This window comes from Helianthus annuus, chromosome 16 (assembly GCF_002127325.2).
Source record: "Helianthus annuus cultivar XRQ/B chromosome 16, HanXRQr2.0-SUNRISE, whole genome shotgun sequence".
NCBI lineage: Eukaryota > Viridiplantae > Streptophyta > Magnoliopsida > Asterales > Asteraceae > Helianthus > Helianthus annuus.
The window spans coordinates 133376054-133400618 of record NC_035448.2 but is presented as its reverse complement, the minus strand read 5'-3'; the positions used below and the strand labels follow the sequence as shown (position 1 = coordinate 133400618).

Below are 24565 nucleotides of genomic sequence, written 5' to 3'. Positions count from 1 at the left end.
TGATCAGGGCCACAAACTGTTCCCATGACAAACCGTACAGTGTGGCCTTACCGGCAGCTTGTAGGAGTGACTTCCACCATGCTAACGCATCTCCCTTGAACGACTGGGACACGTACTTCACGACGTCCCTATCAGCACACCCGCTGATATCAACCACAGTATCCATCTCATCCAGCCATGTCATGCAGTCAACTGCTCCTTTTTCCCCAGTAAAATCTCTGGGTTTGCAAGATACGAAATATTTGTACGTACAGGACTTGCTGTGCGTATCATGTTTCAGCTTGACTTCTTGCTTTGGGATGCTGCTGTGGTTGGAGGAGTGATTATCCTCCTCATCCTTCTTCGGCTCACTCTTTTTAGAAGGTGGCTTACTATGAGCCTCAGAATAAGTCTTGGGCTTTACGTGCGATACTGTTCGGGTCCTACTCCGAGTACCGCTAGATTCCCTGAATTGCCTATCCATAGCTTTGGCAACAGCGTTATCTATCAGTGCTTGCAATTCTTCACCAGTGACGTGAATCCTGGTATTATCTGGGTGTTCTCTAGAATGACTGTTGGTCTCCTCCGATTTGGCCATGTAGCTTTAAGCTACATAAAAGGACAAGGTCTATTTAGAAACCTAACAGTATTATCGTTCTAGACGATTTATTAACCATGGTATTAATAACCATAATAGTTAATTTAATTAATTTCATTCAAGGCTTTTATTAGCAACTATATTTTGGAATGAAATATATATATTGGCACAATAGGCCTAGTCACTTCGGACAACTTACTAAATTATAAATTTAGATTTTTATAGGGTTAGCATTGTATAATTAAACAATTAATCCTTTACTAGGCAGGGAGTCATAAACCACAACTGCCACTATATGACATAGTCATAACCCGTAGGTATCAAGTCATAAACAGACTTGCGTACAGATATAATCTGTAGATAATTTATTAAAAAGGGTGGCTTGTGTGATTTTACAGATCACGCTTGGCCAGGAATGTTAACATGTTTTCAGATGTTAACAGAGATTTGAATCTTTTCAACCAGGTTTTACCATATTGGTTAGGCCTGTAAATAAGGCATTCAAGCTAGGTTCTACCTTACTAAGATTCTTATTAAAATGGCAAATCAAATAAAAATTGATATTTTCCATTTATTTTAATATTAATTTCATGTATATAAATAAAATGAGAAATTCAAATTAACCATTTCAAATTTTAAATAAAGTAACTAGTACATCTTTGCCCTAAACGGGACTTTAATTCAAATAACATGAATAACATGCCCGCGCAGGGGCTAAACCAATAACAACAACAACAAATAAAACAAAACAAACCCACGCAGGGGTTAACAGAACAACATACCCACGCAGGGGTAGAATAAGAGAAATATACCCACGCAGGGGTAGAATACAGGAATAAATGTCCACGCTGGGACATGAGTAAAAGAGCGGACAACAAAGGATTTAATAATCCCTCTTACTCTTACCCTTAATCAAGTCAACCATCTTCTTGAACATACCGCGGTTGTGTCGGCGATCATTTTGTAATTCCCGTCGCACGTCGTGTATCCCTTGCAGGATTTCTTGGACTTGCGGTGGCGACATCATCGGCGCCGGCGGCGGTGGCTGATACTGCTGTGGCTGTGGAGGCTGCGGCTGCTGGTATCCCTGCGGTGGGAATCCAAAAGCTGATGGTCCCGTAGCCCAGGGACCTCCAAAAGTACTCTCCTGATTGAGAGGGTTGTAGCCTGAAGCTAACCAGTAGGGATCTCCCGTATAATCATAACCGGGAGGAAAAGTCGGCTCAAAAGGGTTGAACTGCGCTGCGCTAGCATACGCAGGGATGGGCTCTCCAAAGTTCTGCGGCTCTCCCATCTCTGACTCCTCGTGGAGCGGCGAGTAGCGGCCGCTACCTGAATGTCGAGGGGTGGCAACGCGAATCCCTCCTCGCGTAGACATACGCGCGTTCCTCCTTGGCCTCTGAGGCAGAGGAGGCAAAACCGGTGGTGGTGGTGGCGACGGAGTGATCACGTCGCGCCAAAAGGCCTCAGATGGGTCCTGCTGCAAAGGCGGCTGCTGAAGCTGCTGCTGCTGAGAGTGGCGCTGAGGGTGCACGGGAGAACCGTGGTAAGACTGGTGCATGGGAGAGTTGTGCTGGCTGGGGGTGTAAAACCAATCATACCGTACCCCAAGCCCGTATAGGGAAAATAAGTCAAAAATGTATTTACCTGAGCAAGTATGAATCACAAACAGTAAGTGTAGGTAGCTTTTACTGGGCCTCCTAATCTGGAACAAAGGTTTATAATAACCTATTAGATTCCTAACGGGTCTTTTATTTAAGCTTAAGCTTTGACCGGTTAGTTTTAAGGGTGATACGGTACAAGCGCACGATTAAGCGAAAGACCGGATGGAATGTGATTTAGACCCGACAAGTTTGAATACTTGTATAATATGGGTATACTAAATACATTCTGGATTTTGAGTTAAAAATGATAACGTTTGACCCGTTTCGGTCAATTTACGCAAACTAGTTACGTAAACCGAACCGAACGCTAAAAGGGCGTTACGGGTAGGCAAAAGAGTCAAATGCAAGTTCCCTGAGATAATATGCTTTAAATATGATATAACATCAGTAAGTTATGTTCTATATTGCCCGAAATAATTTTAAACTCAATTTATGCCTTAGAAGGGCATTTTGGTCATTTAAAAGATTATAAAAGAGTCATATTAGAAATCTGAGTTTCGGGTCTGGTTTATACAGTAAATATACTCCATTTAACATATCATAACAGTAGGGTATGATCCATATACCAAACTTAACATTTAAAAATCAAACTATGCACCGTAGGGGTATTTTAGTAATTTCACAAGGGCTAAAAATGCCAAAACTGGAAATCTGGGTTCATATACTTATACTTACTGTTATTATATGAAAGAGTTAATTACTGTTTTCGTCCCTGTGGTTTGTCAAAAATCACTATTTCAGTCCATTAGTTTAAAAATTGCGATTTCAGTCCCTGTGGTTTCACTTTCGTAACCATTTCAGTCCCTGTGGTTTCACTTTCATAACCATTTCAATCCATTATTCTGTCAAGTACAGGGACTGAAATGGTTACAAGGTGGACTGAAATGGTTACGAAAGTGAAACCACAGGGACTGAAATCGCAATTTTTTAAACTAATGGACTGAAATAGTGATTTTTGACAAACCACAGGGACGAAAACAGTAATTAACTCTATATGAAAATATACCAATTACATCAGTAGGTATGAGTCTTATATGTTTAAAATGAGTATAACGCTTACTATGCGTTAAAAACGCTTAAAATACGATTTAGAGCCGTTTCCGGGTTTTCAAAAGAAAGCTGAGATTTTTATATTTCCAGAATGCTCAAAATAATTTATTTAACATATAAAATCAGTGGAAAAAGGTTTCGGGTCAAAAGAATGTATAAAACTCATTTTATGGCTTAAACGGTCAAAACCGGCATAAACCGAAATAACTTAGCGATCTAAGATATGATCAGCCAAAAATTAAATAAAAATCATCTAAAATCCCAAAATATTATATAACATCAGTGGGTAAAAAGTTTTGTATCAAAACGTGGCTTGAAATGGGTTATATGCGAAATACGCCGTTTATTAAACATAAAGCTTTATTTTTACGCTATTGGCCATAAGTCAAAATCTGGACCACCAACTGATCCGAAATTTTCGGTGCAAGTTTATATATTAGTAATAAAGATTTCTACTCTTTCACTTTTCCAAAAATCATGTTTTATATCAAAAAGGGCAAAATAGTCAATTTTTAAGCATAATCGGAAACATGCAAATGAATCGGCTAAATATAGACTCAAGCAACAAAAATTCCAGAGAGTCCTACCAAAATAAAAATGGTTCAAAATACTCTCCAATACAGATCTCAAACATGCATGTACGAATCCGAATCGATAGTCTACGAAAAAGTCGTTTTACAAGACTTTCGGTTCCGATTCGTATTTATACTAAAGATTGTCGAGTTGATGATGATAAAACACATTCTTATATATATCATAAGTTATTTATGATGATCAAACAGATTGCATGTCCTATACATTACCATTTAAGCTTATTTTTGCAAAAACAACTTCTGTTGACTTTTTAGAAACAAGTTTGACTCGACAATTAGCATGCATAAAGTGGGAATCAGTGAATACCCTTTTGAGGGTTTGTTTCCCACATAAATACCAACATATATGTGGTTTCAATTTGAGAAATGACTGAGTAAAACTCGTTTAATCAGAAAGTCAAAGTATAAGAACAATCAGTTTGACTTTTAGCAATAATCAAAGCATGAACGAATTTGAGACTGATATAGAAGCTTACAAAGGTCCTATTGATGCTTAGTTAACACTAGGATGTTGCCTTGACGTTCAGAAATGCTCCAGAAGTCTTGAGAGTGTTCTTGCAAGTTGAGAGCTCTTGTTCACAAATGCAAATGCCAAGGAATGGAACTTTTGATCTGATTTATGGAGGAAATCAGAGATTGAGGATAGGTTACTGTTGCCATAGGCATGCAAGGGATTTAATTGGAGCATTTGGAGGTGCTACCAGCTGTTACACACTTCAAATTCGGACCAAATTTGCAATTTTCGCGAATTTCTGTTACTGGGCAGGCCATGCGGCCCGCTTAAGGCAGCCCAGGCGGGCCGCCTGGGGTTCTGCAGGTCCAAACATTTTCAAATGTTGGCAGTTTTGGTCCCTGTCTTCGCACGCGAGGTTTTGGCTGCTTATCTTGACTCGTAAACCCTAAATCTTGGTTTTTAAGAACCTTGGGACATTTACCAACATGGTAATGTCCTCGGATAACTTTGCGCTCAACCGAAAAGCCATGAAATTCGACGTTGACGCTTTTACCCTCAAGTACGGTTTTGGCCATAACTTTCTCATACGTTATCGAAACTTCACGAAATTTTTACCACATATTCTAGTGAGTATATTTTAGCATTATAAAGCTTCGGGTCTGCCAAAAGTTCACTCAGAGGTATAAATTCAACATGTTGACACTTTTGGCCCCTATAGTTTGTAATTCCTCACTTTTGGGCATTTTCCGCTTCGTATGATCCATGAACCATCCGTTTAAGGTTATAAACATTATGTAGGGTTATCATAGAGTCTATTTATCCATTGTTGACACTTTGGACCCTTACGTTCCATAGTTTTCACCGCTTGTCACTTTTAGTCCCTTTAAAGTTTGTTTTCACATACCGGAACCTTATGACACGTGTCAAGACATTATTGGACGAAATTTTTCGAGGTGTTACACTTACGCAGCTCAAGGCATCGAATGGAACAAAAGGAAGACGGCGCCTACTATGTAACAGGGCGTATTTGGGTACCACTATATGGCGGTTTACGAGAACTTGTGATGGATGAAGCGCACAAGTCTCGCTACTCGGTACATCCAGGGTCGGATAAAATGTACCACGATCTCAAAACAACATACTGGTGGCCTGGCATGAAAGGCCACATAGCGACTTACGTTGGCAAGTGTTTGACATGTGCAAAAGTCAAAGTGGAGTATCAGAAACCAGCGGGCCTACTACAGCAACCCAAGATACCGCAATGGAAATGGGAAGAAATTTCCATGGATTTCGTTACAGGCCTACCCAGATCCCAGCATGGGAATGATACCATATGGGTGATCGTGGATCGACTCACCAAGTCTGCACACTTCCTGGCTATAAAGGAAACGGATAAGTTCTCCACCCTCGCAGACGTTTATCTTAAGGAAGTTGTTTCGAGGCACGGGGTGCCCACCTCCATTATTTCGGATCGGGATGCACGATTCACGTCAGAGCTATGGCAAGCAATGCACAAATCTTTCGGCTCACGGTTAGACATGAGCACAGCGTATCATCCTCAGACGGATGGGCAGTCTGAGCGAATGATTCAAACTCTAGAAGACATGCTTCGGGCATGTGTTATAGACTTCGGCAACGGCTGGGAAAAGCACCTCCCTTTGGTGGAGTTCTCATACAATAACAGCTATCACACCAGCATACAAGCCGCTCCATTCGAGGCATTGTACGGGCGTAAATGCCGGTCACCTCTCTGTTGGGCAGAGGTGGGGGATAGTCAGACCACGGGTCCGGAGATTGTAGTGGATGCCACAGAAAAGATTGCACAAATACGACAACGCATGGCGGCAGCACGCGACCGTCAGAAAGCATACGCGGATAAGCGTAGGAAACCGTTGGAATTTCAGGTCGGGGACCGGGTTTTACTAAAAGTCTCACCCTGGAAGGGTGTGGTTCGTTTTGGCAAACGGGGTAAACTAAATCCGCGGTATGTCGGACCGTTCGAGATCATTGAGAAAATAGGCAAAGTGGCCTACAAGCTAAACCTACCAGCTGAACTCGGTGCAGTTCACAATGTATTTCACGTGTCGAATCTGAAGAAGTGCCTGTCAGATGAGACCCTCATAGTTCCTTTTAAGGAACTCACTATTGACGAGCGGTTGCAGTTCGTCGAGGAACCTGTTGAAATCACGGACCAGGATGTTAAGGTCCTCAAGAACACGAAAATCCCTCTTGTTCGAGTTCGTTGGAACTCCCGTCGCGGCCCACAGTTCACCTGGGAGCGTGAAGATCAAATGAAACTCAAGTATCCCCAGTTATTCGGAACCAATGCAACCACTACTGAGGCGGAAGCTACTACTGCAGAATTTCGGGACGAAATTCCAAATCAACGGGGGGATGATGTGACACCGCAGGAAAACCAGTAAACGATACAACTCACCTAGCTTCCTCAGTAACCGCATGCTAAATTTCGGGACGAAATTTCTTTCAAGTTGGGGATAATGTGACAACTCGAGTTTCCAAGATTTCCACCTTCGCATTTATTGCACGTTAATCGTTTAGGCGGTTTGTTTACACGACTTGTTTGTTTCACAACTGTGCACGTTGTAATATGTTAAACTGTATTGTGATTGATATGTTACATATGGTGTGTATTAAGTGTTTATGCGAGATATGTTTCATATTATTATTGTGTGATTAAAAGTGGAACTTTTGCCAAACAACCTCCCACTCAAAAACACCCCACCCGAAAACACCCTCCCCACGAAAACAACCAAGTGTTTTCGTCCAAGATGAAGCCGACGAAAACAGCTTGGGCTTTGGCCCAGCAATGTTCGGTTATAATACTTTCCTCTACGCAAAAGTTAATCGGCAAACCCTAACTACTTCTCACATTCTCTCTCGCTCTCCTATGAAACCCGACGGCTGCCCTTCTCTTATTCGAAGTTAGATCCTTTTTTGTTTGATTGTTCTTTATTCGGTTAGTATGATCCTTTCCTGTTGGTAATAATTTATTATGTTATAGCCTATGTGTTTTCATGTGAAAGTATGGATCTAGAACTTTTATTATGAATCGCATGTGATCTATAATAAAAATTGATGTAGCAGTTGAGTTAGAGGTCCAATAGGATTGAGATCTAAGGTTGCATGTGAATAATGTGGCAGTCCCTTTACATATTTTGGTCCAATAATACCATTAGAACATTCAACAATTGTCGGCCATGTTGGAATTTATGAAGTTATGATGATGAACATGTGATTTTGAAATGTATTGAAAGTGCAGCCAATGTGGATAGATATCACTATACATTGTCGGTCATAGCATTTATATTTATACATGGAATAGTCAGAAAGCATGTGATGGGTAATTTGTTTTCAACCTTTATTCTTGTTTAGCATGATGATGATGATGATCCGACAACTTGTCATATGCCGTTGACTATTTAGTGAATGATTTTGATATTTTGAGGATACAATGATAAATGACTGGCAAATTATGGCCTATATTAAGACATATGTCGAATATTTGCTGATGTCGAATGATGATCATGGCCGTATGATGATTTAGCAATTCATAAGTCTTCATGAATTGGTTGATTAAATGAGTACATGATGTAATCGATGTAGTTGTTAGAATTATTTAGGGTTTTGGGAAACTTGTAACTGTTAGTGATGATGATCAGTAAACAAGACGAAAACACAAGCTGGACGAAAACACTTAAGTGTTTTCGTCACACTCCAAGCCGACGAAAACCAAAAAGGGTTTTCGGCCCAAAAGGGTTTTCGTCCAAAAATGATTTTCGCCAAACCTTTGTTTTCGCCACTAAGTGATTTCGTACAACAAGTGTTTTCGGCCTATATGCTATTGTACTCTAACACTGTTAGTTAATTAAACTCTGTTAGTTTGTAACTCTGCTAGTTTGATAAACCTGTTATGTGATTAACTTAGTTAAGCATGCTAACTGTATTAACTCAACTAAGCTTATCATGTCTGTAAATTGATAACTCATGTTAGATTAGATTAAGAATCCAAATACGGGGAGCACCAGTTGTATGAAATTGAATAATTGTTTACGTGTTACTTGATGTTAACTACCCTGTACACTTAGCGACTGGGATTGAATGTTAAACTTCACCAACATGAACTGACTGTATACATATGCATACTCTAGGCTTTGATTGATTGTATACGAGCACAAAGTTTAGCATACCGAGCAAACCAAGGTGAGTTCACACTCTTACTAAGGCATGGGATTCCCGGGGGATAGGGAATGGGTTGAATGATAGAATCGAACAATTACGCGTACATACTCGGTTACTAGACTATCTACCATGGTCCTCGGGTTAAGCAGGACACTTACGTAAAACCTACGTAAACAGGAAATATGCTACTGTCTTCCGGAGTCAGGAAGGACACTTACGTAAAACCTACGTAAACAATAACATGCTACTGTCTTCCGGAGTCAGGAAGAACACTTACGTAAAACCTACGTAAATCCCACGCGTACCACTGTCCTCGAGTACAGAAGGACACTTACGTAAAACCTACGTAAAGCTTGTACGTACTACTGTTCTCGGTTGTGAAGAACACTTATGGTTACGAATAGTCTAGTGGATATACATGGGAAGCCCCCACCAATAGAACGTACTACCGGCCCAGTAGAGCCACATGTTACAAACGAACTTACTATTACGCATTTACTTCCTGTGAACTCGCTCAACTAGTTGTTGATCCTCTGTTACATGCCTTGCAGGTCGTTAGATACATGGAGCTTGCACAGGGAGGAGCAGGTCGTTGTGGAGCATGGATCATGAATGCTTAATTAAACACTTATGACATTTCATATATTCTTATTATGTTGGGTTTATTTACATGCTTCCGCTACTTAAACAAAGTTTGGTTTTGAACATCAATCGTGTCGTGATGAATTACGTTATCTACTTTTATTATTAAATGCTGTGTTCGATATGATTGGTGGCTTGATCCTGGTCAGTCACGCTCTCAAGCGGTGGTATTCAGCAGGTGGATTTTGGGGGTGTGACAGTATCTCCCGATTATACCGAGACTGAAACGGTTATTTGCAAACGAAAAGGAAGCAGAATTGTTACGTTGGCATTCAGATGACCGTATAAATGATGGAAAATAAAGACATGTGGCAGATTCACCCCAATGGAGAACTATTAATAATAGGTATCCAGAATTTGGCAAAGAGATTAAAACATACGATTTGGACTTAGCTCAGACGGGATCAACCCTTTCAGAAACATGAGCAGTCGCCACAGTACATGGCCGGTTCTTCTTTGCATCTACAACCTTCCACCGTGGTTATGCATGAAAAAAAAATACATAATGATGTCGTTGTTGATTCAGGGTCCGAAGCAACCTGGTAATGACATTGATGTTTATTTGGCTCCATTGATAGATGACCTTAAAACCCTATGGAGTCCAGGTGTCAACGTGTATGATTCTTATAAGAAAGAATATTTTGATTTGCATGCCATGATTTTTTGCACCATAAGTGATTTTCCAGCATACGGTAATTTGTCAGGATATAGTACCAAAGGTAAACTTGCTTGTCCTGTTTGTGAAGATGACAGGAGTTCAATGTGGTTAAGTAATTGCAAAAAAAAAACCGTATACATGGGACATCGAAGATTCCTTCCAATCAATCACATTTACTGGAACAAAGCTCTAGAGTTTGATGGAAAACCAGAGCACGGAAAAGTAAGGAAACAATTTGATGCGTTCTCAAAAGTCAGAAATTTAAACGTCGAGTTGGGGAAAAATCTCGTTTGGAGCCAGGCATTTGGAAAAAAAGTCTATCTTTTGGGATTTGCCTTACTGGAAGCATTTACAAGTTAGACATTGCTTAGATGTTATGCATATCGAGAAAAATGTATGTGAGAGTTTGCTTGGCTTGTTGTTAAACATTCCCGGTAAAACTAAAGATGGGATCAATATCCGTAAAGATATGCAAGAAATGGGAATACGTGAAGGGCTCTATCCTGTTGCGCAACCTAAGGGTTTTTTTCTGCCACCGGCGTGCTACACAATGTCAACAAAGGAAAAAAAATGTTTTGTGAATGTTTACACGGTATTAAAGTTCCATCCAACTATTCTGCAAACATAAAAAGGTTGGTGTCATTGAAAGACTATAAATTGCTTGGTATGAAGTCTCATGATTGTCATGTTTTGATAACACATATGATTCCTACTGCAATCCGTGGATCGTTACCGGAAAAGATCCGACGTACAATCACAAAACTTTGTCTGTTCTTCAACACGATTCATTCGAAAATAATAAATCCTCAGTCACTAGAAAGTTTGCAAACAGAAATTATCGTCACACTCTGTGAACTTGAGATGTATTTTCCACCATCCTTTTTTGATGTGATGGTTCACCTGGTGATCCATGTCGTAAGAGAAATTCAGTCTTGCGGTCCTGTGTTTCTACGCTACATGTACCCCTTTGAAAGATACATGGGTTTCTTAAAAGGTTATGTAAAAAATCGTAATCGACCCGAGGGTAGTATTGTTGAAGGATATACTTCTGAAGAAGTGAATGAGTTCTGCACAGGTATGATATCATAACTTTTACAATATTTTAGTTTTGTTAAATTTAATTAATAATGCAATGCTTACCTTATTCACAGGTTATTTCGATAGTGTCAAAAGTATTGGTGTTCCTCAATCTCGTCACTCGAGTAGACTTCAAGGGAAAGGGGTTATTGGTATGAGAACAATAACCCCAAGTTACGATTCTTTACAACTTGCACATTTTGTTGTATTACAACACATGACATGTATTGCTCCTTACGTTAATGAACACAAGGAAATACTACGATCGACATACCGGGGTAGTACATTTTCTTTTGGGAAAAATTACACTTTTCGTCCTTTATGTTTGTATCAAATTGCAATGGATAGCCTTTAACTTCAATAATTACAGTCACAGTCCTTTTTTTGTAAAACCAATTACACCCTACGTCCTTTACCACTAACTTAGTTAAAATTTTCAGTTAAATCCTATCAAATAAAGGTAGTTTAGTCTTTTTACCAATTAAATTAAACTAAATTTAGAAAAAAAAGCTTTAATATTTACCCTCAACCCCTCCATTTCTCTCTCAACTCACACTATCCCCTCAACCCTCTTTAAATCATCTGAAATAAAACCACCTACAAAATTTTCAGTTAAATCCTCTGATGACCTACAAAATCAAGACTTCCACAACCCCTTCATTCTCATTCTTAACCTTCATCCCCTCACAATCTCACTAATATCAAATACTCTTCATCTGTTAACAACCGATCAAGAGAGAGAGGGCGTGGTGGTGGTAGGTTGGGTCGCAGGTCAAGAGAGATAGGGTGAATGTGATGGGGCGGTGATGGCGGCAGATCCGGTGGTGGTGGTGGTGGTTAGGTCACGGGTCAAGAGATAGAGAGGATGAAGGTGATGAGGTGGTGATGGCGGCAGATCTGGTTGTCACACCCCAACCGATGGCGGAATCATCGGGGCGCGGCACTGAGCGAAACAGATTGTCCAGAAGTTTCCACAACAACTATAATATAAATTTAGTTTAAATGACACGTCCCATACCGTATCCCAAATAAATAACAAGTTATCATAGAAGCAACAAGACAAGTAATTCCGTTCCGACAACTCAGATTTAATTATTGCAGACAAATGTTTATTATTTCTAGACTCCCTAGCCTCGATTTCACAGCAGGGAAAGCAAGTAAGCATCCTAAACACCTGTCACATACGTTAAAATAAAGTCAATACATATAATGTAAAGGTGAGCATACAAGTTTGATAATAGCATATAGAGTTCGAATAGTTTACGCATAACCAGCACGTGCACAGAGGGCAATGATGCATGTAAATTATCGACATGGACCTATCAATACCAATGACTGCGGGTTGACTGTCTGAGACAGTTCGCAATACATGATCACCACCGTAAATCATGCAAGTAAATTGTCCTTAACAACCCCCGTGTGAACGGGTGCTGAGTCCAAACTATAGTACTACGTTGCTAAGGCAGGTAGACAGCTTTCCACGTGTAAACATAATAACAAGCATACATTCAATCACGTAATACATGTAATCGGTTAGCGTTCAAATAGTTTGAATAGTGTGTTCGATTGTGATTTTGATAAGTAACGTATGTAACACCCAAAAGTGCTAAAGCAAAAAGGGTTCGAGTATACTCACAGTGATTGATTATGGATTGAAGGGAGCGCTGGGAGTAGGGTTAGCCTGAATAGTTTGATAGCACAACAATGAATAACGTGGAAAGTAACAAGTGTGAATGGATCGAATAGGCTGGTCGATCGAACGGCAGGTTCGATCGGACGGCCTGTTCGATCGGCTGGTATATCCGATTGGACAGTCCTGTTCGATCGGCCGGTAGCCTCGATCGGCTGGACCATTCGAGTGGATTGTTTCTTCCTCTGGTGTGTTTGTGTTTGAGGATTTGAACTTTTGAAGTTTTCGTTGCAGCATTTGAGAACACTGAGGTGTTCCTACCTTTCAAGTCGATCGATCGAACGGTTCGTTCGATCGGCTAGCTCACTCGATCGGCTAGCTCACTCGATCGGCTGGAATCTTCAGAATTAGTCCTCAACTGAATGTCACTTGATCGAACAGTCTGTTCCATCGGCTGGCATTCCCTACTACGAACGAGTTGTGAAAACGATTAAGTGTTGAAGAGTAGTATCTCATGATCCGAAGAGTAATGTTCACCAAACACAGTTCGATCGAGCATCTCTTCCTCAATACTATACTTCATGAAATTTTATAAGGTGTGGGACCATGTGCTAGCCGATCGGCTGGCCCGGTCGATCGGCTGGCATGTCCGATTCGTTTGGCTGTTCGAACAGCCTAGCCGTTCGGCCAGCATTTCTGACCTGGTCGGCCTTTCGTCTAACACTTGGCTGTTTGTTTATTTGTTATTCTTTCAAGGTATCTTGACAACGTGTTGAACTATGATAACCTCCGTTCCTACTTGTTTCTTTAGCTCGAACAGGAATCACCCAAGTCCGGCCGGTGAACGGTTCGGAATGTCGGTTTGGAGTTTAACCCGAAATCGGTGAACCTTGTTTATAGAACCTGAATCTTGAACCTTTTAACCGTTTGAATGATTAGTTAGCCGGTTCAAGCTCCGTTTCTATCGGTTTGAAGGCATTGAGTGTAAAAGAGTTGAAAGAAAGTTGGAAATCCTTCTTTCAATCCTTCACATCGTGAAAATGTTTAGATCTATGATAGATCTTAACTTGTTTATGTGGAAATCGGTTAGATCTAAGCTATTCATGGTTGAATGATGCCAAAGTTTGATGTTCTTCAAGAACACCATGATGACATCACCCAAGAACACTTAGATCTTGGTGATTTGTAACACCTCGGAAATTTACGTCCAATAATGCAATAACGGGGCATAGGCTTTGGATATGTGAAAACATACTTTAGAGGGACTAAAGTTGACAAACAGTGAAACTATGGAAATATAAGGGTCCAAAGTGTCAACAATGGAAAGATAGGCTCTACAATAACCCTACATGGTGTTTATAATCTCAAACGGATAAATCATGGATCATACGAAGCGGAAAATGTAAGAAAGTGAGGAATTACAAACTACAGGGGCTAAACATGTCAACATGTTGAATTTATACCTCTGAGGGATCTTTTGGCAAACCCGAAGCTTTGTAATGATAAAATATACTTACTAGAATATGTGGTAAAAATTTCATGAAGTTTCGTTATCGTATGAGAAAGTTATGATCAAAACCGTGCACGAAGGGTTAAATGCGTCAACGTGAATTTCGTGACTTTTCGGGTGAGCGCAAAGTTAACCAAGGACTTTACCATGTTTGTAAATGTCCCAAGGTCCTTAAAAATCATGTTTGAGGGTTTAATGAGCAAGATAGATAGCCAAAACCTCGTAACAAAGGACCAAGGACCAAAACGCAAACTTTAAAAAGGTTTTTTTGTGGATCAGATGAAGCCAGGCGGCCCGCCTGGCACCCTTAAGCGGGCCGCATGACCTGCCCAGCGACAGAAAACAGCCAACTGCCAGTTCCAGGTCTGTTTTGCGAGTTGTATCCAGCTGTAACCGACTCCAGGTCCTCACCAATGGGATTTCATGCATGTAAGGGCACTTGTAACCATCTTGCAACCTCCCTAGACTATTGTGGCAGCCTCACAACACATTAAAATCTGCATAAAAGGGTCTTGAAGTAGTAAACCAAGAACACTTGCATTCTCAAATATTCACAAGAGCAATTCTGGAGCTCTCTGGTCATCATCAAGGGTTCATAGGGCTTCCTACTTGTCATTAGGACTCTTGTAAGTGTTCATACCCTTCTCTAATTCGTTCTAGCTTAGTTATTCAACCGAAAGTCAATCTGTCGTAAATTTAGTTTGACTTTACGATTAAACGAAAATGGCTCAGTCATTTCTCGAATTGAAAGTACCTACAAGTTGGTATTTATGTAGGTAACAAACCCTCAAAAGGGTATTTTTAGATTCTCACTCTAAGCATGACGATTGTCGAGTCAAAGCTTTTCTTAAAAAGTCAACAGAATGTGTTTTTGCAAAATTTAGCATAAATAGTAATGTAGATCACATGCAACCTGTTTGATCATCAAAATAACTTTGGAATTAATGTAAGAACATGTTTCATCATGATCAACTCGACAATTTTTAGTTAAACCCGGATCGGAACCGAAAGTCTCATAAAATGACTTTTTCTTTGACTCTCGATTAGGATCCGTGCATGCATGTTTGAGATCTGCCTTAGGGCTTAATTTGGACCATTTTTATATATGTACAATTCTCTGAGATTTTACAACTTGGTTCAACACTTATCCGATTCATATGCATGTTACCGGTTTATGCTTAAATAGGACTATTTTGCCCTTTTTGCTATAAAACGCGATTTTTGAAAAAGTGAGAGAGTAGAAATGGTTGTTGCTGATTTATAAACTTGCACAAAAATTTGATATCAGTTTGAGGTCCAGATTTAGAGTTATGCTCAATATCGTAATTTGAAAGCTTTATGTTAAGTAAACGGCGTAATTAACGGATAGCCTATTTAAACCCACTTTTTAATATCAAACTTGTTACCCACTGATGTTATATAATATTTTGGGATTTTTGGAGATTTTTATTTAATTTTTGGCTGATCGTATCATAGGTCTCTAAGTTTAATTCGGTAAATACCGAATTTACCCTTTTAAGCCATAAAATGAGTTTTATAAATCTTTTTGACCCCAAACCTTTTTCCACTGATTTCATTTGTTAAATAAATTATTTTGAGCATTCTGGAAATATAAAAATATCAGCTTTCTTTTGAAAATCCGTAAACGGCTCTAAATCGCCTATTTAAGCGTTTTTAACGCCTAGTATGCGCTATAACCATATTAAACATATAAGGTTGATACCTACTGATATTCTTAGTATATTTTTATAAAATAACAGTAAGTATAAGTTTTTGAACTCAGGTTTCCAGTTTTGACACTTTTAGCCCTTGTGAAATTACCAAAATACCCCTAAGGTGCATAGTTTGATTTTAAATGATAAATTTCATATATGGGTCATACCCTACTATTATAATAGGTTAAATTAAGTATTTTTACTGTATGAATCAGACCTACAACTCAGATTACAAATTAACTCTTTTATAATCTTTTAAATGACTAAAATGCCCTTATAAGGCATAAGTTGAGTTTAAATTCATTCGGGGCATAATAGAACATAACTTACTGATATTATGACATATTTAGAGCATATTATCTCAGGGAACTTGCATATGACTCTTATGGAGACCCGTAACGCACTTTTAGCGTTCGGTTCGGTTTATGTAACTAGTTTGCATAAATTGACCGAAACGGGTCAAACATTATCATTTTTGTCTCAAAATCCAGAATGTATTTAGCATACCCATATTATACAAGTATTCAAACTTGTCGGGTCTAAATCACGTTCTACCCGGTCTTTGCTTAATCGTGCGTTTGAACCGTATCGTCCTTAAAACTAACCGGTCTAAGCTTAGGCTTAAATAAAGATCCGTTAGGAATCTAATAGGTTATTATAAACCTTTGTTCCAGAATAGAAGAACCAGTAAAAGCTACCTTCACTTGCTAGTTGTGATTTATACTTACCAAGGTAAATACTTTAACTTATTTCCCTATACGGGCTTGGGATACGGTATATAAAATACCGCTTGGTCCGGCATCGAATTCTTTAATCGAATAGAGGTTAAATTTATTGAGATGCCTTGTTTTGAATGTGTTTTATTGCTTAAAGCCTTTGGGGGGTTAATGACCATGTCCCGGATATCCTTGGCATCATCTTACGAGATGGCCACGACCTGAGCACGGGGTGTAGGCGTACACCCGTCAGTGTATAACTCTATATTGTGGTGTGTCTATTAATCTTTAACCCGGTCTACGGATCGGGCTACTGAACGCATAAGTAACATGTAAATCCCTTACAAGATTATATTGCATAATTATTCCAAGTTATAAAAATATTTTTATGCTATGTGCATTTAAATCAATTTTCAACCTTTTTAAAATGAGTCAGTTAAATTGTATTTACCAGTGTAAACTGACGTATTTTCCCAAAAGGTTAAGTGCAGGTACTACACGAAATAGGCTGGCTATCTTCTAGAGCGTCCACAATAAGTCTCGCAAGCTTGGATGACAATAAATCTGTTGAACAATATCTTATTTTTATTTTGATCCGCCTGTGGATCCGTTTCAACTATTAGTGATAATTAATATTACACTCTATTAAAGTTGAAATGAATCTATCTTTGCTTCCGCTGTGCATTTATATATTGTGTTGTTTGTCTATGATGATGCCAACTACGTCACTATACTACCCACCGGGCCCACCGGTGACACGTGGAAATTAGGGGTGTGACAGGTTGGTATCAGAGCCAACTCTGAGTGAATTAAACACTAGCCTTTTGTGTTTAATCTCAGTTACACAATTGCACATTCCTCGATTCTTGAGTCTAGACAAAGACTTTAGGAAATATCCAAAATTTGTCTTATTTTCTAACTTTGTCTTATATATATTTTGTTGTGTCACTTGTTTGATTTTTGACAGGTTCACCAAAATGCCGCCACGTATGAGAGGAAGAGGAAGGGGACAAGGAGCATATGCAGCCCCAAACGACCATGAAGCCGGACCTTCGCACAGGCGAACACCTTCAGGCTCCCATAACACAGATGCTCAAAATCTGTGGAGGTCTTTTACTGAACCCGCAAGGCACTCGGTTTCACTGAGTACCTCGCCTTCTATCCCACACTCCTTTGGGCCTCAATCCGAAAATGAGCCCCACAACTCTCACCAGTCCTATATTCCTCTCCAAGGACACCAATCACCCTTTGACCAACCATCACCTGTTTTCCAAGGCCTGTTCAACCCTGCTGACTACCTTGATGTACCTATGGGTTTTAACCCACTTGGACCAGAAGACCATTTCCCTGGCGACAATGCAATGGAGGTCGATGAAGATACCGATCCCTCAATGCCACCATCTGGAACTCCGAACCACCCTATCGAGATTTCTGATGGGTCACCATTTGTGGGATCACCATACAATGGTCCCCACAGATTTGAGGTGAGATTCAGGCAGCATGACTGGGTATTTACCCCTAGTTACCATAACTCTCCCCTGCACCAGCCGCAACACAGCTCTCCCTTGCACCCCCAGCAGCAGCAGCAGCCACAGCAGCAGCAAAATCCTTCTGAGGATTTCCGGCGTGATGTAGTCACTCCACCGCCGCCACCACCTCCGATTTTGCCTCCTCCGCCTCCAAGGCGAAGACGAACGAACGCACGGGTGTCCACACGAGGGGGAATACGCATCGACACCCCTCCACATTCAGGTAGCAGCCGGTACTCGCCACTTCACGAAGAACCAGAGATGGGAGAGTCTTCACATCCCGTCTCAGAAGTAACGTCAGCGCCAATCGCGCCACCACCACCACAGGATTTCGGGAACCCAATCCCTGCTTATACTAGCGCGGCAGCATATAATCCCTTCGAGCAGACGTTTCCCCCAGGTTATAACTTTACAGAGGATCCCTACTGGGTAGTTGCGAACTACAACTCTCTACATCCGGAAGGTACTTTTGGAGGTCCCTGGGCTACGGGACAATCGACCTATGGATACCCATCATATGGATATCAGCAGCCGCAGCCTCCTCAACCATCGCAATATCCGCTACCACCGCCGGCACCGATGATGTCGCCGCCACAAGTTCAAGAAATCCTTCAAGGGATAAATGATGTGCGACGTGAGATGCGGCATGAGTTACGGGAAGAGCGTCGGCATAATCGTGGGATGTTTAAGAAGATGGTGGATTTAATCAAGGGAAAAAAGCAAGAAGGACTACTAAATCCTTTGTTTGCTAGTTATTTAATCATGTCCCTACGAGGACATTTATTTCTGTACTCTGCCCCTGCGTGGGCATATTTTTTCCTTTCTGTTCTACCCCTGCGTGGGTTTGTTTGTTTCTGTTTGACCCCTGCGTGGGTTTGTTTATTAGTTTAGCCCCTGCGTGGGTATGTTATTTGTGTAAAAGTCCCGTTTAGGGCAAACTCTTGTTAGTTAATTTTATTTGAAATGGTTAATTTAAGTTTTGCATTTTTAAATTATATGCATAAATATAATATACGAATAAATGAAAAATAGCAATTATTATTTAATTACCATTTTAATAATAAGAATCTTAAAAAGGTAAAACCTAGCTCGAATGTCATATTAAAGACCTGGCCAATATGGTAGAACCTGTTAAAAAGATTCAAATCTCTGTTAACATCTGTAAACATGTTAACGTTCTTGGCTAGTGTGATCCGTAAAAATCACACATGTCACCCTTTTAATAAATGATCCAAAATCCATATTCTATATAGATATATTTGATTGTGACATAATGCCTACGGGTTATAATTAATGTCATATAAAACAAAAAGGCAGCCGTGATTTCTAGACCCCCTGCCAAGAAAAAGGATTGATTTGTTTTAACTATTCAAATTTTAATCCTATAGAATCTAGATTCAAATTTAGAAATTTGTCCAAGTGACTAGGCCTATTGTGCCAATATATAATTCATTCTAGGGTAAAGTAGCTAATAAAAAGTCCTGAATGAAACTAATTAACTAATCTGGCTCTTATTTACCATGGTTAATAAATCGTCAAGAACGATAATACTGTTTAGGCTTCTAAATAGACCTTGTCCTTACTTTTATGTAGCACCTAAAGCCACATGGCTAAGTCCGAAGAAGTAAACAGTCACCCAGAGGAAGGCCCAGATAACACTAGAATACATATAACTGGTGCGGAGCTACAAGCATTAGTAGAAAATGTTGTTGCCAAAGCCATTGAAAGGCAATATAGTGAACCAAGTAGGACCCGAAGTAGGGCCCGGTCCGCGCCACATTCCAAGACCAAGGGTCATTCGGAGGCTCATACCAAACCACTCTCTAAGAAGGATGCATCTAAGAAAGATGAGCTCAAGAAGGATGATGAGCGACATTCATCCAACCAAAACAGTGTTCCCTCAAGGGAAGTTGAGCATAAGTCAGAACCGCATGGTAAGTCATGTACATACAAATACTTCGTCTCATGTAAACCCCGGGACTTTACTGGGGAGAAGGGAGCGGTTGACTGCATGACCTGGTTGGACGAAATGGATACAGTGGTAGATATCAGCGGGTGTGCTGATCGGGATGTAGTGAAGTACGTATCCCAATCGTTCAAAGGGGACGCACTAGCGTGGTGGAAATCTCTCTTACAAGCTGCCGGAAAGGCCACACTTTACAGTATGTCATGGGATCAGTTCGTAGCCCTTATTAAAGAGAATTTTTGCCCACAACATGAAGTTGAAAGGATCGAGTCAGACTTCGTATCTTTGGTGATGAAAAATCTAGACTGCCAGGCATACCTCACCACTTTCAATACTCTATCTCGATTGGTTCCATACTTGGTAACCCCAGAGCCGAGAAGGATTGCCCGTTTCATTAGGGGTTTGGCCCCTGAGATTAAGGCAAGTGTTAAGGCATCGAGGCCTACAACGTTCAGATCAGTAGCTGATCTATCTCTCTCTCTCACCCAAGACGTGGTCAGGTTGAGAGCACTTAGGAACTCGGAAGAGAATAAGAGGAAGCATGAGGACGATACCTCACGAAGATCAGAGAAGAGACACCGAGGGAATAACGACCATAGGAAAGGGTCGGGATTTAAGAGAGATGGGCAACAATCGGGGGATAAGCCCAAATGCAAAACCTGCAAGAAGAATCATTTTGGGAAATGTCGCTTAGAGTCGAAATCGCAGTCCCACACGAGACCTTGTGGAATCTGCAAATCAACTGATCATACGACTTTGAAGTGTAAGGGTCTGAAGGATGCAACATGTTACGGTTGCAACAAGAAAGGGCACATAAAGTCTAATTGCCCAAAGAACGCTAAGAAAGCCGATGATGGGAAGAAGACCAATGCAAGAGTCTTCAAGATGGACGCTAAGGAAGCAGTTCAAGATGACAACGTTATTACAGGTACTTTTCTTGTAAACGATGTTTTTGCTAGAGTCTTGTTTGATTCTGGAGCAGATAAGTCTTTTGTAGATAATAAGTTCTGTGAATTGTTAAAATTGCCTGTAAAGGCCTTAAGTGTGAAGTATGAGGTGGAATTAGCTGATGGAACCATAGAAACCGCCTCAACTGTTTTAGATGGATGTGTTATATCCATTAGGAATCACTCTTTTCCATTATCCTTACTTCCCTTTAAGCTAGCTGGTTTTGACGTAGTGATAGGTATGGATTGTTTGTCACATAACCAAGCCCAGATTGTGTGCAACAGAAAGCAAGTAGTAGTTAAAACTCCGTCCGGTGAGTCACTCACTATCCAAGGAGATACCCAGCATGGATTGCCTGAGCAAGTGTCCATGCTCAAGGAATCCAGATGTCTGCAGAAAGGTTGTGTCATTTACATGGCACAAGTTACTGTTGATGAGCCAAAGCCAAAGGTTGAGGATATCCCTGTCATTTCGGATTACCCTGAAGTTTTCCCGGACGAACTACCTGGCTTACCGCCGGATAGGCAAGTGGAGTTTCGAATTGACATCATTCCGGGTGCGGCGCCAGTAGCGAGAGCACCATATAGGTTGGCACCAACGGAGATGAAGGAGTTAAGGACGCAGTTAGATGATCTGTTAGCTGAAGGTTTTATTAGAACTAGCTCGTCTCCTTGGGGAGCGCCGATTTTGTTTGTCAAGAAGAAGGACGGATCGATGCGTCTGTGCATCGATTACCGCGAGCTTAATAAAGTCACCATCAAGAATAGGTATCCTTTGCCTAGGATTGACGACCTGTTCGATCAATTACAAGGGGCAAGCTACTTTTCAAAGATCGACTTGAGGTCAGGCTATCACCAGTTGAGGGTCAAGGATGAAGATGTACACAAGACAGCGTTTAGGACTCGTTATGGACATTACGAGTTCCTAGTGATGCCTTTTGGGCTCACTAACGCACCAGCCGCATTCATGGATCTCATGAATCGCGTCTGCAAGCCTTATTTGGATAAATTCGTCATCGTCTTTATTGACGACATCCTTATCTACTCTAAGAACCAAGCTGACCACGAGAAACACCTTCGTTGTATTCTCAAACTTCTACATCATGAGAAGCTCTATGCCAAATTTTCAAAGTGCGAATTTTGGCTTCGAGAGGTCCAATTCCTTGGACATGTGGTAAGTGAGCGTGGTATCCAAGTAGATCCCGCTAAGGTAGAAGCAGTTATGAATTGGCAAGAGCCAAGGACACCTACCGAGATTCGCAGTTTTCTAGGATTAGCAGGATACTATAGGCGATTCATCGAAAATTTTTCAATGATTGCTGCGCCCCTAACTTCGTTGACACGTAAGAAGATCAAGTTTGATTGGGGCCCTAAGCAGCAGGAATCCTTTGACGTTCTGAAGAAGAAGTTGAGCAATGCACCAGTTTTAACATTACCCGATGGTATAGAAGAATTCGTGGTGTATTGCGACGCGTCACACACTGGCATGGGTTGTGTACTCATGCAAAGAGGCAAGGTCATTGCCTACGCTTCACGACAACTAAAGGTGCACGAGAAAAACTACACCACCCACGACTTGGAACTGGGTGTCGTTGTATTTGCATTGAAACTTTGGAGACACTACTTGTATGGAACCAAGTGTGTAATCTATTCGGATCACAAGAGCCTTCAACATTTGTTCAATCAGAAGGAATTGAACATGCGACAAAGACGATGGATGGAAACTTTAAATGATTACGACTGTGAGATAAGATACCATCCAGGCAAGGCGAATGTAGTTGCTGACGCCTTAAGCAGAAAAGAAAGAGTGAAGCCAATAAGAATCAATGCCAAGCGCATAGAAATAAGGAATAGTTTGAACGAAAGGGTGTTAGCTGCACAGAAGGAAGCTGTGTTGGAAGCTAACTATCCTGAAGAAAAGCTAGGAGTAACTGAGGAGCAGTTATCCTATGACAAGGATGGAATGCTAAGACTGAATGGGCGAATATGGGTTCCTGTTTATGGAGGACTTCGAGATGTTATCCTCCAGGAAGCCCACAGCTCCAAATATTCCGTTCATCCTGGTGCTGATAAGATGTACCAGGATCTAAAGGCAAACTACTGGTGGATTGGTTTGAAGAAGTCTGTAGCTGCGTATGTAGCTAAATGTCTGACTTGTGCGCAAGTCAAAGCTGAGCATCAGAAGCTGTCAGGTTTGCTTCAACAACCTGAAATTCCCACGTGGAAGTGGGAAATGGTGACAATGGATTTTATCACCAAATTGCCCAAGACAAGGAAGGGAAACGATACTATATGGGTTATAGTAGATAGGCTAACCAAGTCAGCACATTTCCTTCCCATTAAGGAAACTTACAGCTCTGACATGTTAGCTCAATTGTATGTGGATAAGATCGTAGCTCTACATGGTGTACCAGTGTCGATTATCTCTGACCGAGATACGAGATACACCTCTCATTTTTGGAAGAGTTTCCAACAGTCTTTGGGCACGCGCTTAAACTTTAGTACGGCTTACCATCCGCAGACAGACGGACAGAGTGAGCGTACCATCCAAACATTGGAAGACATGCTTCGAGCATGTGTGATTGATTTAGGTGGCAGTTGGGATAACCACCTACCATTGATAGAGTTCTCCTATAACAACAGCTACCATACTAGTATTAAGGCTGCGCCTTTCGAGGCATTATATGGTAGAAAATGCAGAACACCCATCTGTTGGGCAGAAGTAGGGGAAGTTCAGTTATCAGGACCAGATTTGGTTTTTGAAACAACGGACAAAATTGTCCAGATTCGCGATCGCTTGAAAGCTGCCCAAGATAGGCAGAAAAGCTACGCTGATCCAAAGCGTAAGCCTTTTCACTTCGAAGTAGGTGACAAAGTATTGCTTAAGGTATCACCCTGGAAGGGGGTGATGCGATTTGGTAAGAAAGGTAAGCTGAGCCCGAGATACATAGGACCTTTTGAGGTTATCGAACGCGTCGGATCAGTTGCCTATAAGCTAAACTTACCTGAAGAGCTTAGTAGTATACATAATGTGTTCCACATCTGTAATCTGAAGAAGTGTTTCGCTGACGAATCATTGGTCATACCGCATACAGATATACACATTGATGAAAGTTTGAAGTTTGTGGAAAAACCATTGTTGATTGAGGATCGACAGGTGAAGAAGCTCCGAAGGAAGTATATACCTATTGTTAAGGTCAAATGGGATGCCCATAGAGGTCCCGAATACACATGGGAGGTAGAATCCACAATGAAAGAAAAATACCCTCATCTGTTCCAGTAAATCTCGAGGTCGAGATTTCTTTTAAGGGGGTGAGGATGTAACACCTCGGAAATTTACGTCCAATAATGCACTGACACGGGGCATAGGCTTTGGATATGTGAAAACATACTTTAGAGGGACTAAAGTTGACAAACAGTGAAACTATGGAAATATAAGGGTCCAAAGTGTTAACAATGGAAAGATAGGCTCTACAATAACCCTACATGGTGTTTATAATCTCAAACGGATAAATCATGGATCATACGAAGCGGAAAATGTAAGAAAGTGAGGAATTACAAACTACAGGGGCTAAACGTGTCAACATGTTGAATTTATACCTCTGAGTGATCTTTTGGCAAACCCGAAGCTTTGTAA

At 40.8% G+C, this 24565-nt stretch overlaps 2 protein-coding genes across 2 annotated transcripts in view; both read left to right on the top strand.

Annotated features, from left to right (window-relative positions):
* The window catches only part of LOC118488249, a 37608-nt gene extending 27410 nt beyond the window's left edge, over window positions 1-10198 (top strand). Inside the window, exon 3 of the mRNA XM_035985507.1 lies at window positions 9707-10198. Coding sequence (XP_035841400.1) covers window positions 9707-10198 — 492 coding nt within the window. The remainder of the gene's footprint in view (window positions 1-9706) is intronic.
* A 7277-nt stretch (window positions 10199-17475) lies between these two features.
* Window positions 17476-19410, top strand: LOC118488248 (extensin-like). Its single transcript, XM_035985506.1, has 2 exons — window positions 17476-18758; window positions 19404-19410. Exons 1-2 carry the CDS (start codon window positions 17476-17478, stop codon window positions 19408-19410), a joined length of 1290 nt encoding a protein of 429 aa, XP_035841399.1.
* The last annotated feature ends 5155 nt before the right edge of the window (window positions 19411-24565 follow it).

Excerpts from the sequence above, each read along its gene's own strand:
- LOC118488248 (XM_035985506.1), top strand. The coding sequence starts at position 17,476 with ATGAGAGGAAGAGGAAGGGGACAAGGAGCATATGCAGCCCCAAACGAC.